At 51.6% G+C, this 16,576-nt stretch overlaps 1 protein-coding gene across 1 annotated transcript; it reads left to right on the top strand.

The window, feature by feature from the left end:
- Positions 1 to 11,958: 11,958 nt before the first annotated feature.
- On the top strand, positions 11,959 to 14,139 carry LOC128342133 (actin-like protein 9). Its single transcript, XM_053289041.1, has one exon. It carries the CDS (start codon positions 12,715 to 12,717, stop codon positions 14,050 to 14,052), a length of 1,338 nt encoding a protein of 445 aa, XP_053145016.1. The 5' UTR covers positions 11,959 to 12,714; the 3' UTR covers positions 14,053 to 14,139.
- The last annotated feature ends 2,437 nt before the right edge of the window (positions 14,140 to 16,576 follow it).

The following is a 16,576-nucleotide window of genomic DNA, read 5'->3' as shown; positions in this document are numbered from 1 at the left end:
CGTTTGACCTGTTAGGTTTCTGAAAGCTCCACTTGTAGGTACTTCATGAACTGCTCTGTCTTCTGGGCAAAGAGAGAGAACGGCCAGTGGGCTGGGTTAAGGGAGGAGAGGGCCATGGTTCTGTGGCAGCGCCCCTATTCTGTGTGGAGATGGCTTCAGGCTCCATTCCCAGCATACAGATTTCAGGCTAGGAAGACCCCCTCGAATTACTGTGGGAGGTTTCACTTGGTATGAGGAGTATGTGAGTGTGTAAGCATAATGGTAGTCAGGCTTCTCACAATATGGCACCCACATAGGAAGCTGCCGTTTACTGAGTCAGACCATTGGTCTACCTAGCTCAGTATCGTCTTCACAGACTGGCAGCAGCTTCTTCAAGGTTGCAGGCAGGAATCTCTCGCAGCCCTATCTTGGAGATACTGCCAGGGAGGGAATGTGAAACCTAGATGCTCTTCCCAGAGCAGCTCCATCCCCCGAGGAGAATATCTTACAGTGCTCATACTTCTAGTCTCCTTTTCATAAGCAACCCAGGTGGACCCTGCTTAGCTAAGGGGAACAGTCATGCTTGCTACCACGAGAATAGCTCTCTTCAGTATCCTCTGTCTATAGGCTTTCTTAAACTTCCATTGACAGCTCTTTGCCACCAAAGAGCTTACAACTTAAAATAAATGGTGTGGAACAGGGAGAATGTGAATGCATAATGATCAGAAGGTTTTGGGAGCATGGGTGATGTCACTGTACTCATCCAAAGCCAAAATAGGAGGAGGGGTAAAGTCAAAGGACTCCTGAAATCAAAGTGAGCAGTTGATGTGTGGGTCCACACAACATGACCCTCCGGCTGATTTTGGACTACAATTCCCAATCTCCCCAGTCAGTGGCCAATAGGGATGATGGGAGTTGTAGTCTAGCATCTGCAGGAAGGCCCGAGTTCAGCTCTCTCTCAGAGCTGAACAACTCTGGCCTTCCTGCAGATGCTAGACTACAACTCCCATCATGGGTGGGGCTGGTGTGTAGGCTGTCCTTGGTCTTCCTTCCCTTTTGCTGACTTGGACCCGAACAGAATCTGGGAGATTTCCAGCGGAGGTGGTTTATTAGAAAACAAAACACTTAAGAAATTGCATTTGGGACTAGGGCGAAAGGAAAGAGTTGACTATGGCAGACCACTGAGCTGGTTTATAAGCAAGCAAACAGCCCCTTTATCCCAGGGCTGCTCAAATTCGGCCCTCCTGCAGATGTTGGCCTACAACTCCCATAATTCCTGGCTATTGGCCAATGTGGCTGGAGATTGTGGGAATTGTAGTCCAAAAACAGCTGGTGGGGAGGGATAGGGTGGGGTCAAAGTTGAGCTCTTATAGTTACTGGAGTTTGCCCAGGAGGAAGCTACTTTCACATTAGCATGTGTTGAAACCAAAGTGTATCGATGGTTTCTGGATGAACAAAAACGTCTGGATGTGGTTTTGTCTCTGGACTTCTTGGCTTAAAATGCCTTAACGTCTAATGCTGTTATAACTGTTGGGATGACCAGTGGCTAAAAATGCATTTTAACTGTTCGTATAGGCTCAAAGTACATGTTTTAATTGGTAAAGCGGCGTATTCCTGCAAAGAGTCTTTGCCCAGTTAGAAGGGGCACCTTCTCCCTCAGAAGAGGATGGCATCCGAGATCATCATGGGTTGTCACGACCTCCTGCTCCGAGACAGGGCCAATCAGAGAGCTTTTCCTCCTGTAGCAGGAGGGAGGGGCAATCCCCTCAGTCTTCGCCCTGTCTCGCTCCGGCAGGTGCTGTAGTCGTTGGCTCTGGCTATTAATCTTTCTTCTCCGTTATTTTCGCCTGCCCTTAGGCCCTAGCCCTATCTGTCTACTCCTGAGCTGTCCCAGTCAGGGTATTCTTTGTTTCTCCTCTGTCCTGAGCTGTGCCGGTCAGGTCAGTGTTGTTCTGGGCTAAGCAGGGCTTATAGGGGCGGTTTGTATTGCGCCAGCCGTCTGCGGCCCTTCTCCCGCAGCGGTCACTTACCTCTGGCCGGAATGGCAACCGAATCTGCCTGTCCCGAAGGGGGGGTCTCCCCCTCTCTTTCGGAAGATTCCGTGGCGCCATCAGTGTGTCGGGATGAGTGGGCGGCGGCAACCACTCCCGCGCCCGTCACTCATCAAGCCAAGCGCAGGAAGAAGGCAAAGAAAGCCTCCAAAGACAAGCGGGTGGCGGCTAAAACGGCCAAGGGAAGCTTGCCTATTGCTCCCGTTATGGCCGACGAACAGGGAAGTCGAGAGCCTGTTCTCCAGGAGATACCGTCGACTACGGGCACGCAAGTTACTCCCACCCCCCCGCCTCTGCCCGTGGAACCTCCCGCTAAACGCGCGCGCCCCTCCAGCGGCGCGGATGGCAGCAAGGAGGAGATTCCCCCGAGTTTTGCCGCACTCCTGCGGCGTGTAGTGGCTGAGGAGTTTGGCCGGTTGCTTCCCACTGTGGCGGATCGTTTTCCCGCCCAATCTGCAGCGCCCGCCATTTTGAATGTGCATGGGGACGGACCTGCTGCCGCGGCCGCCATTTTAAGGCCGGGAGATATGGCTCCTGCAGGCGCTAACGTTCCGCCCGCATCTGCTGTAGTGCAGCCTGCTGCGCTGCGCGATCTCGGTCCCCCCACTCTCAGCCCATGTGCGACAGCCAGGGCTTTCCCCCACAGTCTTCGTCCACTGGGCTCTCCGACGGGGGGGGGCACCCTCAGAGGATTCCGACACCGACTCGGACCGGGAAGAGGGTGAACTTTCAGGGGATGAGGGGGATACTGCGCCTACCCCACAAGCCCCGTATCGACTGTTTTCTCCAGCCGACTTTCCTGTGCTCCTGCACAAGGTCCGCAGGACCTTGAGATTGGAGGGGGTGGTACCTCTCCCGCAAGATTCTTCTGAAGGGGTCTCCACAGTTTTACCCTCATTAAAAGCACCCGAGATTGTGGTGCCCTGCCCACAACTCTTCCAAGACATTATTCACTCAGAATGGGAGCACCCCACTGAGGCTAAGGGCCCCCCCCCCGGCATCAAGCGCCTTTATACCACAACCAAGGCGGTAATGGACACGCTACAGGTCCCCCCTGTGGACGCCGAGGTCGCCTCTCTGGTGACGGGTGCCGTTTTGCCTAGGGATGGGGACGAGGTCTTGCGCAACCATGATGACAAGCGATGTGATGCTGCACTGCGCAGATCCCATGAGGCCTCTTCGCTGGCCATGCGGGCTTCTATGGCCAATTCAATATTTGCCCGAGCCTCGGTACTATGGATTAAAGAACTCCTACCTCTAGTACCTCCCGAGCTGCTGGCTCTGAGGCAAGGGCTCAATAAATTACTCAAGGCTTCTGCCTTCATGGCCGATAGCTCCCTGGACGCTACACAACTGTCGGCCCGAGCTATGGCTTCTGATGTCACGGTTCGTAGACATCTGTGGCTAAAGCATTGGAGGGTCGACCAGAAGTCTAGGTCCAATTTGGCAAACTCAGCCTTCAAAGGGACCAAGCTGTTTGGGGACATTTTGGAGCCTGTACTGGTGGAAGGGAAAGACAAGAAGAAGGCGATGCCTTCAACTTCAGCACAGCGCCATGAGCGCAGGCAATACACTCCTAACTTCTCTTCCTCTTTCAGGGGTTACCGGTCCTCCTTTCGAAACCGCCAAGATAGGCAGGACAAGTTTCCTTCCTGGAAAAGGTCACAGCCATCCTTTCGGGACAACTCCCAGTCCAGGTTCCGGCAGCCCGGGCATCAGCAAAAATCCGGGTTCAAGCGTCCGGCAACTCAATGACTGTCCTTCGGAGTCGCAGGTAGGGGGCAGGCTACAGTTTTTCGCCCAGGCTTGGGCGGAAACATGCTCGGACGCCTGGGTTCTCCAGACCGTGAGCCAAGGCTACAGGCTGGATTTTCTTTCCCAGCCGCCCGACCGTTTTCTGAGGTCCCCCACCTCAGCCAAGTCGGGCAAACATTCCCTGATGTTGTCTGCCATCAGCCACCTGCTCAGGGTTCAGGCAGTCGAGCCGGTTCCCCCAGACGAGGTTGGGTGTGGCGTCTACTCCATTCTTTTTCTAGTGCCGAAAAGGAATGGAGAATCGAGAGCCATACTCAACCTGAAGTTTGTGAACCGGTTCCTGCGGGTCAAGCACTTCCGGATGGAGACCCTCCGCTCCATCCTGCTGGCTCTCCAAAAGGGAGACTTCTTGTCCTCAGTGGACTTGAAGGAGGCCTACCTCCATGTCCCCATTCACCCCCAGGACAGGAGGTTCCTCCGGTTCACCTATGCGGGGGATCACTTTCAATACCGTGCTCTCCCCTTCGGTCTGTCAACTGCACCACGGGTGTTCACCAAGGTTATGGTGGCACTGGTGGCGCACTTGAGAACGAAGGGGATTCACTTATACCCGTATCTGGACGATCTCTTGATCCGTTCGCCAACGTTCCAGAGGGCCCTGGGGGATGTTGGGGAGACAATCTCAGTTCTCCAGGCCCACGGGTTTCTCGTGAACTATCAGAAGAGTTCCCTCGTCCCCAAGAACCGGATTCAACATCTTGGGGCAATAATAGACTCAATGAAGGGGACGGTCTCCCTCTCCCTAGAGAGAAGACGAGGGTTGTCCACCGCGTGCCGAAAGGCGGGTCTCCGCAGTCGCCCGGATATTCTTTCCCTCAGCCAACTACAGGGGATGATGGTATCCACCATCGGGATAGTTCCCTGGGCTCGTCTTCATTCACGCCCACTCCAGTGGCTACTCCTGCCCCTCCAGGACTTGGTAGCTTCCTGGGCCCGGGACAGGGTTCTTCTAACCCCTCGGGTGAGGAAGTCCCTGCACTGGTGGCTGTCGCCAGCCCTGAACAAGGGGGTCTCCTTCCTCCCGGTGACACGTGTAACGGTCACAACAGACGCCAGTCTTCGGGGGTGGGGCGGTCACTGCCAAAGTCAGGTCGCTCAGGGTCTGTGGTCCCCTCAGGAACGGCTCCAGTCCATCAATTGGCTGGAGCTGAGGGCGATCCGCTATTCCCTGATTCGTTTCCTTCCCCTGATCGCCGGTCGGCATGTTCTGATTCAAACCGACAGCGCGACGGCAAAGGCGCATATCAATCGTCAAGGGGGGGACCAGGGCTTGGCCGCTGATGCACGAGGCCTCTGTGCTCCTACACTGGGCAGAAAGGCACCTGGGCTCGCTAGAAGCAGTGCACGTCAGCGGGGAGTCCAACACGCTGGCAGATTGGCTCAGCAGAACCAGGCTGGACCAGGCAGAATGGGTCCTGGACGAGCAAGCCTTTCGCACCATCACGGCGAGCTTCGGCCACCCACAGGTGGACCTGTTTGCGGCTCCGGGGAACGCCAAGGTCCCCAGGTTCTTCTCAAGGTACCAAACACACGGAGCCGAGGGGGTGGACGCCCTATTGACACCTTGGCCACAGGGCCTTATGTACGCCTTTCCCCCCACGCCCATCCTGTCCCAGACGGTCAGATTGGTCCGCCAACAGCGGGCGGAACTCATTCTCGTGGCCCCGCATTGGCCGCGCCGCCCGTGGTTTTCGGACCTCGTCGACATGTCCCTAGCCCCCCCAGTGCCCTTGGGCTGTCATCCCCAACTCCTTCGACAGGGTCCGCTCTTCCACCCGGACCCGCGCTGGTTGAACCTACACGCCTGGAGGTTGAGCGGGGCGCGCTAGACGCATGCGGTTACTCTCCTGCAGTCAAGGAGACTATCTTGGCATCCAAACGGCCCTCAACACTCAGGGTTTACCAAGCCACATGGACTGCGTTCGTGGCATGGTGCGTGTCGGTTGGGGCCGACCCTCACTCTGCCTCGGTCAGTCAGGTACTGGGGTTCCTGCAATCCGGATTGGATAGGGGGCTCAAACCGGCCACCCTCAGGCGACAGATGTTTTCTATCTCCTCTACTCTACAGGTTCCTGGGACATCTCCTTTGTCATGCCATTCCCACATTCGAAGGTTCCTTAAGGGTGCGGCGGCCCTTAGTCCTCCACCGGTCCATCGTTTCCCCACTTGGGACCTGAACTTGGTTCTTCGGGCCCTGGTTAAGCCTCCTTTCGAACCTTTAAGGACTGTGCCGCTGCGTATTCTTACCTTTAAAGTCCTATTTTTGGTAGCCATTACATCAGCCCGGCTGGTCTCAGACCTGGGCGCTTTGTCTGCCAGAAAGGAGTTGTGTCTAGTTTACTCCGATTACGTTGTTCTGCGTACAGACCCCACTTACCTGCCCAAGGTTAATTCTCTTTTTCACCGATCCCAGGAGCTCATGCTGCCTTCATTCTGCCCCCACCCTGCCAATCCCAGGGAGAAGGAGTGGCACACCCTAGATGTCCGCAGGGCATTAAGAATCTATTTGCGGCGCACTAAGGGCTTTAGGGTCTCTGATTCCCTGTTTGTATCATTCAGGGACTGCTCTCTGGGAAGGAAGGTCTCTTCCCCTACTTTGTCACGCTGGATCTGCGAGTGCATTCGCTTGGCCTATACAGCGGCTAAGGCGGTGCCTCCGGAGGGTATAACTGCCCACTCCACGCGCAGTGCCGCGGCTTCTGCAGCTCTCTCCACGAGGGCGCCTTTGATCGATATCTGCAGAGCTGCAACGTGGGCCTCCCTGTCCACGTTTGTTAAATTCTATAAAATACACGACTGGGCTTCTGCAGACGCTTCTTTTGGCAGACGAGTTCTGCAACAGGTGGTCCCGCCATAGGAGCATTCTCACGGTCTCCCACCCAGCTAGGATAGCGGCTATGGCATGTCCCATGATGATCTCGGATGCCATCCTCTTCTGAGGGAGAATGAGCCGTTGGCACTTACCTGAATGGTCATTCTCCTCAGAAGTATGGATGGCATCCGACCCACCCGACCGTTCGTGTTTCTGCTTCTGTTTGTTTCCAACTTATCCACCTTTCTGTTCCCTATATAGGTGTGGGGAGGCTCTATTCTTCCGCATTGTACGTCTCATCCCATGGGTGGGGTTTTTCCGCAATGAGAATTCACAGCTCGTTTTCTTCTAAAGTTCTACTTTACTTGTTGTTCCATTCTGCTTGGTTCTTTCTCTGCGACTGTTTTTTCTCTAGCCGGAGCATCGGAGAGCTAGCTATAGACTGAAGCCTGAGGGGATTGCCCCTCCCTCCTGCTACAGGAGGAAAAGCTCTCTGATTGGCCCTGTCTCGGAGCAGGAGGTCGTGACAACCCATGATGATCTCGGATGCCATCCATACTTCTGAGGAGAATGACCATTCAGGTAAGTGCCAACGGCTCATTTTAAAAGTGGTGAGCCTCTTTATCGAGCAGGGGGAGCGCAAATGGCCCTATCCATCCCTCCAGTGGCTGTTGCTGGTGTCGATCTTTTGGAAACTCTTGTGGAAAATTGTAGTCAAAGGTAAAGTGCACTGTCAAGCTGGTGTCGATTCCTAGTGATCGCAGAGCCACTAGGTTGTCTTTGGCAGAATACAGGAGGGGTTTGCCATTGCCCTCTCCCTCAGAGAGATGATGCCTTTCAGCATCTTCCTATATTGCTGCTGCCTGGTTTGGGGACCAACCCTTCTATAGAAGAGGGCTTTTGCCCTCCATACACCCAAATGGATAGTGTGGGGCATCTTTACTGAGGCCAAGCACTCCCTCCTCTCCTAAATCTGGATAGCCCCCAGAATATTAAAATATTCACTCCTTTTATCCCTCTCATTTTAAGTGTGATTCCTGATAATATTTAGGTTTTAGACTGTATCTTGTTTTTTTCCTTTAAATGTGTGTAAGCCACACTAATGAGGGTAATCGAAAGACACTCTGAATTAATACGGTGCATGAGGAACTCATTGCCACAAGATGTGGTGATGGCTGCTAACTCAGATGGTCCTAAACGGATTGTGGAGCCTACTCTCTACATAAGAGGTGAAGGCCTGAAAGCATAGTGAACAGGGATAGCAAATAGGACGTTGGAGTTTTGCAGGAGTTTAGCGGGAAGTGTGCAGGGGAGCCTGGAAGAAGCCCCTGTGATAACAAGGAATCCGGTGGAGAAGAGAAGGTAGGTACAAATTCCACCCTCATATTCTTGAGAAAGGCTGTTTGGACAGCTAAATAGCTGATCATTACAGCTGAGACCTTCCCTTCAAATAAACTATCTTTAAATACTGTAAACAGCCAACAAAACCAGTATGAAGATAGAAAGTCAGCAGGGGAGGGGGCACTTCCCAGTGTATTGCACAGAGTGCCACATGTATGACTATTTGCCCCATGAGCAGAAGTCATGGGTGTGTGCTCAGTGCAAGGAGTTCCTGGCTCTCAGGGAACAAATCCGTTCCCTTGAGACCAAGGTGGCGGATCTGGAGAAGCTCAGAGAGGCATGCGGACGAGACCTTCAGGGATGTGATACAGGCATCCCACTCCAGGGCTAGTAGCTCCTCTGTTGTCAGGGAGAATGAAGGTCTTGGACAAGGAGGACATCGGTCTGAGGAAGAGGGAAATGCTCCTTTAGAAGGGACCCCTTCCGTGGATGATGAGCCCATATCCTCTCGCACAGGGGATACTCTTCTGGGGGGTGGGGGCCTCCTTGTAGTGGGTGATTCGATCATTAGAGGGATAGAGAGATGGGTTTGTGACCCGTGTGTTGACTGCACGGTGACTTGCCTGCCTGGTGCGAAGGTTGCGGACATTACGCAGCGTCTAGACAGGCTCCTAGGTAGTGCTGGGGAGGAGACAGCTGTCGTGGTGCATGTTGGCACCAATGATGTGGGGAAATGTAGTCGGGAGGTCCTGGAGGCCAAATTTAGGCTGATAGGTAGTGTATTGAAGTCCAGGACCCCCAAGGTAGCATTCTCAGAAATGCTACCTGTTCCATGCGCAGGTACAGTGAGACAGGCAGAGCTGAGGGGTTTCAATGCGTGGATGAGACGTTGGTGCCGGGAGGAGGGGTTTAGATTTGTTAGGCACCGGGACACATTTTGGGGCAAGCAAGGGCTGTACAAAAGAGATGGGCTGCACTTGAACCAAGATGGAACCAGACTGCTGGTGCTTAAAATCAAAAAGTTTGCAGAGCAGCTTTTAAAATGACGCCTGGGGAATTGCTGATGGGAGCTGGGCAGTATCCGGTGAGGCAAAAGCCATCCTTTAAAGTGTGAGCGTGCAAAGGATTCAGATAAAACAGAAGGGGACAGAGCAGAACCGCATAAAGAGCAGACGGGAGCCTGTGCCAGCTGGTCAGAAAGTCAAAAGAAAGATAGCAGACACCAGGGAAGAGATTCAGCGTATAGGTGCTTATATTATTTATTTATTTATTTATTAACATTTTATATCCTGCTCTTCCTCCAAGGAGCCAAGAGCGGTGTACTACATACTTAGGTTTCTCCTCACAACAACCCTGTGAAGTAGGTTAGGCTGAGAGAGAAGTGACTGGCCCAGAGTCACCCAGCAAGTATCATGGCTGAATGGGGATTTGAACTCAGGTCTCCCCGGTCCTAGTCCAGCACTCTAAGCACTACACCACACTGGCTCCTTAATATGCCAATGCCAGAAGCCTCCGAGCCAAGATGGGTGAGCCGGAGTGCTTGGTTGCTAACACAGAAATAGATATAGTAAGCGTAACAGAAACGAAGAAGTGACAAGAGATGATTTTCTAAACTGTCTGGAAAAACTGAAAACTTGTGATTATGTGCCGTCAAGTCGGTGCTGACTCTTAGCAACAACATAGATAGATTCTCCCCAGGATGATCTGTCTTCCACTCGGCCTTGAAGGTCTTTCAGTGGTGCATTCATTGCTGTTGTAAACGAGTCCATCCACCTTGCTGCTGGTCATCCTCTTCTTCTCTCTCCTTCCACTTTCCCCAGCATTATGGACTTCTCAAGGGAGTTGAGTCTTTGCATGATGTGTCCAAAGTATGAGAGTTTGAGCCTGGTCATTTGTGCCTCGAGTGAAAATTCTGGATTGGTTTGTTCTAGGATCCGTTTGTTTGTTTTCCTGGCTGTCCATGGTCTCCTCAAAAGTCTTCTCCAGCACCAAAGTTCAAAAGCGCCAATGCTTTTTCTATCTTGCTTCTTTAAAGTCCAGCTTTCGCATCCATAGAGTGTCATGGGGGAAACCACCGTCCAAACGATTCTAATCTTTGTAGGTGTAAACATGACACGGCATCTAAATCTCCTTTCCAAGGCCTTCATTGCAACTCTACCAAGTGCTAGTCTGCGGCATATTTCTTGACTTCTGGATCCTTTACTGTTGGCAGTTGATCCTAAAAGACAGAAGCTATCCATCACTCCAATGTCTTCAATATCAATTCTGAGGCTGGTTGTCATTAGACTGGGTAAATTCACATTCATGTAATAAAGAGAGGCCAAATCTTTATACATGTTAAATGACTGTGCCTTGGAAGATTTAAGAACATAACATAAGAACAGCCCTGCTGGATCAGGCCCAAGGCCCATCTAGTCCAGCATCCTGTTTCACATAGTGGCCCACCAGATGCCACTGGAAGCCACAGGCAGGAGTTGAGGGCATGCCCTCTCTCCTGCTGTCCCTGCCTTGCAACTGGTACTCAGAGGCATCCTGCTAAGGAGGCTGGAGGTGGCCTGTAGCCCTCCGACTAGTAGCCGATGACAGACTTCTCCTCCATGAAGTTATCCAAACCGCTCTTAAAGCCATCTAGATTGTTGGCTGTCACCACATCTCATGGCAGAAAATTCCACATGTTGATTATGTGTTGTGTGAAAAAGTACTTCCGTTTGTTGGTCCTAAATTTCCCATCGATCAATTTCATGGGATAGGAAGCTGCCGTATACTGAGTCAGACCATAGGTCCATCTCGCTCAGTATTGTCTACGTAGACAATACTGAGCGAGATGGACCTGTGGTCTGACTCAGTATATGGCAGCTTCCTATCCCATGAAATTGATTGATGGGAAATCTAGGACCAACAAACGGAAGTACTCTACACAGACTGGCAGTGACTTCTCCAAGGTTGCAGGCAAGATGACCCCTATGTGAGAGGGAGAAGAATTTCTCTCTCTCCACTTTCTTCACACCATGCATGATTTTATAGACCTCGATCATGTCTCCCCGCAGTCGTCTTTCTTCTAAACTAAATAGCCCCAGGTGTTGTAGCCTTGCTTCATAAGAAAGGTGCTCTAGTCCCCTGATCATCTTGGTTTCCCTCTTCTGCACCTTTTCCAGTTCTACAATGTCCTTTTTTAGATGTGACCAGAATTGTACGCAGTACTCCAGGTGTGGCCGCACCATTGTGTTGTATAAGGGCATTATAATATTAGCCGTTTTATTTTCAGTCCGCTTCCTAATGACCCCTAGCATGGAATTGGCCTTTTTCACAGCTGCCACATATTGAGTTGACACTTTCAACGAGCTGTCCACCATGACCCAAAGATCCCTCTCCTGGTTAGTCACCAACAGCTCAAATCCCATCAGCGTATACTTGAAGTTGGGGTTTTTCGTCCCAATGTACATCACTTTACACTTGCCAACACTGAACTGCATTTGCCACTTTGTCACCCACTCACCCAGTTTGGAGAGATCCTTTTGGAGCTCCTCATAATCTGTTTTGGATTTCACTACCTGAAAGAGTTTGGTATCATCTCAAACTCCCTAAAATATAAGTTGCAGAACCAACCAGAGGAATGGCGCTCTTGGACTTAATCCTGAGTGGTGCCCAGGACCTGGTGCGAGATGTCAAGAGTTGCAGAACCATTGGGCAGCAGTGACCATAGTGTGATCCAATTCAGCATATAAGTCAACTGGAGAATTGTCAAGGAAGTCCAACACAGATGGATTTCAGAAGAGGAAACTGCTCAAAAACGAGGGAACTGGTAAAAAGGAAGCTGAAGGGGAAAGTCAGGAGGGTCAAATCACTCCAGAAAGCATGGAACTCATTTAAAACCACAATACTAGAAGCTCAGTTGAAATGACTACCAAGAAGGAAGAAAGGTACCACCAAGTTCAGGACGCCGCCAGTGTGGCTAACAAGTAGAGTCAGGGAAGCTATAAGGGAAGAAGGCTTCTGGTGAGGCAAGCCAGATATGGCTTTTGGGGGCACAAAAATGGTGGTAGGGTGTGTGTGCACTCACTGGCATTGAGAGGTGGGGGAAGAGACCCTCCCTCTTAATCAGGATGGGTGAGGTCCTTGATTGCAAGTATGACCAGCTGATTAGTCCAATTTGCATCCAGATTCTTGTTTATGACAACGAGGCTGGTGTCCCTTCCCCCCACCCATCAATAAAGCCTGCCCTAAAGCCTGCTGAGGGATGCCCACAATAACTTTGTGGGGCTATTTTAGAAAGCACCCCTACACATGTGTCAGGGGGCGTGTCTCCCAGAGTATTTCCAAACTTCCATATATGTGCAACATCTAGCTGAAATATGGCCCCGGTAGCCAGTAGTGAAATATTTTGGCCTCGTTTGAAGCCAGACCCCACTCTATCTGGGCCTGACTGAGTCATGGGGTTCCATTCAACGACGATTCCGTCCCATTGTTTCTGCAGAACATTCCGAAGCCATCAGGGGCAGGAGAATGCAGAGAGAGGGAGTGATCCAGTTTCCCAAGTGATGGTTGGAGGAAAGCACTCACCGTGGACCATACCAATTAAACAAGTTCACCCACGCTGTTGCGGTGATGTCATGGTTGCCTTTGTGACCAGAGAGTGAGGTAGAGGCGGTCCCCAGCACTTTGAGACTATAACCCATTGGCGGATCTCACAGAAGGCTCCTTGGGTGCCCATTCAAAATGTCGTTCAGAAGTGGTAGGTCAAAAAGCCCAGGGCCTTCACGGAAAAGGAGTCCTGGGCCCGCGCGATCCAAGAGTCCAGCACAGAGGTCTGTGAGTCCAGGATGTGTGAGAATCAGGACTCCTTCCCCGGGATATCCGATGGGCCAGTCGGCCAGGTCCAGAGCCTCTTCGAAAGAAAGAGGTTCTACCAAGATGCGGTCACGTACTCCGGAGAGAGATATTGTGAAGACCGGAGCGGTGGTGATCGATACGGGTACCGGGACGTGTAAAGCGGGGTTCGCAGGACAACAGACTCCCCAATCTGTCATTGGGACTTTGGTTGGTCACCCTACAGAGAAGTCCATGAGGACTAGAAGAGACAGACCAGATACGTATGTTGGGGAACGAGCGAGGACAGAGCCCGACCTTGATGTCATCTTGCCGGTAAGGCATGGCATAATCGTAGACTGGGAGGCGGCAGAAGTGCTGTGGAGACACCTCTTCTACCATGACCTCCAAGTTGCCCCGGAAGACCATGCACTCTTAATGTCCGATCCTCCACTCTGCCCGACCACAAACCGCGAGAAGTTGGTGGAGGTTGTCTTTGAGTCGCTCAACTCCCCGGGGATGTACGTGGCCTATCAGTCTGTGCTGTCGGTCTACGCCCATGGCAAAATCAGTGGCATGGTGGTAGACACGGGATACGCAGTGACGCACACCGTGCCCGTCCATCAGGGGTACAACTTGCCGCATGCCACGGAAAGGATGGATATCGGTGGCACAAACATTACATCTTTTTTGATGAACCTCCTACGGGACATGGGGCATTACTTTGACGAAAGGATGTTGGATGTCGTTGCTGACATCAAGCAAAAATGCTGTTATGTTGCCCTCGATTTCGACGCCGAGTGGAATCGTCCCAGGAGAGAATATATGGTCGATTACCAGTTGCCTGACGGCCAAATCATCAGTATGGGGAAAGAGAGATTCCAATGCCCGGAGATGCTGTTCAACCCTCCCCAGATGCCCGGTCTGAACCTTGTCGGGATCCATGGTATGGCCCAACGAAGCTTAAGGAAAGTCCCTGAAGAACACCGGAAGGACATGTACGAGAACATCATGCTGTGCGGAGGCTCATCCCTCTTTGAGGGGCTGGAAAAGCGCTTTACCCATGAACTCATGGCCATGGTGCCCACCAACACCAAAGTCAAAGTCACAGCCAACCCATTGAGGAAGTATTCCGTCTGGACCGGAGGCTCCATCCTTGCATCCCTGAGGAACTTCCAGCCCTGCTGGATTAGGAAGGAGCAGTACCAAGAGTCCGGGCCTTACATCGTCCACAGGAAGTGCTACTGAGATGACTGGATGAACCACGAAGGTAGCTTGTGGCCGAGATGGCTGGAAAAGAAATCAATAAATCAATCTGTTTGCATAAGCTGGAAATATGCCTTGTGATTCTTGAGCAGGGTGTCAATGTATCATCTCTTGGGTAGAATCGGTACTGTGTTCCATCGTACAGTCAGCTAGTCACCTGACTTACTGCGGGATAAGGCACAGGATTAGTTCAGAGGCAGGGTTGTGTTTTATTGGTGTGTGCAGAAGGTCCCTGGTTCAATCCCTGGCATCTCTGGTGTAAAAATAGCGCTGAGCTGAAATGCCGCCCCATCTGCAGGAAGCAAAAACAGGAGAGCCGAGGGTAAGGGCAGGAAGAGGCCCTTGCCAACAGCAGCAGTTTTCTTATCAACGACTGGCAGATATCTTTCCCCCCAGAACGTCTTTGGAAATGGTGCTGCCTGATGAGATGGAGCATTGTTCATCGTCCCCTGCTAACTGAGCAAAGAGGCACCTTTTAAAAGTGGTGCTTCTCTATATTGAGCAGGAGGAGAGCAACTGGCCCTATCCATCCCCCTATCCATCCCCAGTGACTGTTGCTGGTATCTGTCTTATGTTTCTCTTTTAGATTGTGAGCACTTTGGGGACAGGGAGCCATCTTTTAATCAATCAATCAATCAATCAATATGTCAGTGGTCCCCAACCAGGGTGCCTCCAGATGTTGCTGAACTACAACTCCCATCACCCCCAGCCACAATACATTGTCACTGGGAATGATGAGAGTTGTAGTTCTGGGAGTTGTAGAACCACTGATCTATATAAACTGCTTTAGGGACTTTTGTTGAAAAGCGGTATATAAATATTCATCATATTCCTCCAGAGGGTGAATGCTGGAAAAATAATTGCAGCGCCTGAAGTGATTAGGCTTTGGTGACCCAAAGATGGAAACTGGCAATAAAATTGCCCTACTTTTGGCTCCAGTACCAGGGCCCCTAAAAGATCCTCGGGTTGTTCAAACGAAACAAGCCACAGGTACCAAGATCCCCTGGGCTGAGGATGCTGCCACACAGAGGAACAGAGAGACCTGGGGCTGAACAGGTGTGCCTTAAATGTTACCCCAGCTTGGTGAGTCTCACTTCCTCATGAGTGGATCCTTATGCATTGGTGATGCAGGTGGGGACTGATCGTGTGGATCCTTGATGCAATCAGCACTCAGATTGTTCTCTCTGAGGTAGATCCATCCAATCACCCCAATCATGTAGGTGAATCAGTTAGACACAGAAGCTGCCATATACTGAGTCAGACCATTGGTCTATCTAGCTCTGTATTGTCTACACAGACTGGCAGCGACTTCTCCAAGGTTGCAGGTAAGAATCTCTCTCAGCCCTACCTTGGAGATGCTGCCAGGGAGGGAACTTGGAACCTTCTGCTCTTCCCAGAGCGGCTCCATCCCCTGAGGGAATATCTTCCAGTGCTCACACATCAAGTCTCCCATTCATATGCAACCAGGGCAGACCCTGCTTAGCTAAGGGGACAAGCCATGCTTGCTACCACCAGACCAGCTCTCCTCCAGCTCTCACTTCCAACCTAACCACGTCAACTAGATGTTCCCTCAATCCAGACAGGAACAGGTGCTTTCCATGCAGGTAGGAGAACGTCGAAGTGTGGTGAGGGTTCTATCTGACCCCAGAACTGGCTCTAGGTCCACCTGTCTGCTACCAGCCCAAGGGATCGGATGGGCTCCCAGACAGAGGACAGGCAGGTGGGACTGGTGGTCCCATCATGGTTAGCTCTGTGGGGCTCACATCTTTAAATGGGCTGAAGCGGGATGAGGTTTCGTGACTGAGAGGACAGAAGTGGCGGGGGAGCGGGGGGCGTCATACCGATGAGGAGAATCTGGTGCCAGCCATTTTCTCCATGCATCCTGCCAAAGCGATTCTACATCATGGTCTCCTATCATGCATAAATTGTTCGTAGGCGATTGTCTACCACTTTGGACACCTTGAGGCTGTTCTCACGGGCAGCCAAGCTACGTGAGAACACGTTGGCTTGATGTATCAGGGTAACCTTGTCCCCAATAAGGAGGTTCGTTCCTGGGCAGATGGAGTCAATAATCAGCCCAGATGAGAAGACTTTAAGATCAAAGGTTTATTTACTCTTAAGTAGTAAAGGTATTGTTTGGCTCATGCTCAAAACAAGACAAAGGACCATTACAGAAAGCAATACATTTATACTCTCAGACAAACAGCTGCGTAGCAAACCCGTCACCATGACTGGCTACGATTTCAGCCGTATCTGCTTCTGCGTTATCTTTCTCCTTCAACACTCGCAGGTTGCTTTGACTCTAAGGGAAGGAAAAGTACCCCAACAGCATTCTTAACTGCTGACAGGGATTTCTTACAAAATCCTTGAGACTAGGGAAGCAGGCTGGCATTATATCAAGCCATGCACTTCTGTGTCTAATTTGCTATACATCAGGCTGGCTACGGCAGCAGCAAAGCCTTGGCTTGGCTGTCCGTGAGAAGAACTGCCAGGATCCATGGCCGCA

The sequence above is a fragment of the Hemicordylus capensis genome, chromosome 2 (assembly GCF_027244095.1).
Source record: "Hemicordylus capensis ecotype Gifberg chromosome 2, rHemCap1.1.pri, whole genome shotgun sequence".
In the NCBI taxonomy this organism is placed as follows: Eukaryota; Metazoa; Chordata; class Lepidosauria; order Squamata; family Cordylidae; genus Hemicordylus; species Hemicordylus capensis.
This window is presented reverse-complemented; position numbering and strand designations above follow the sequence as displayed.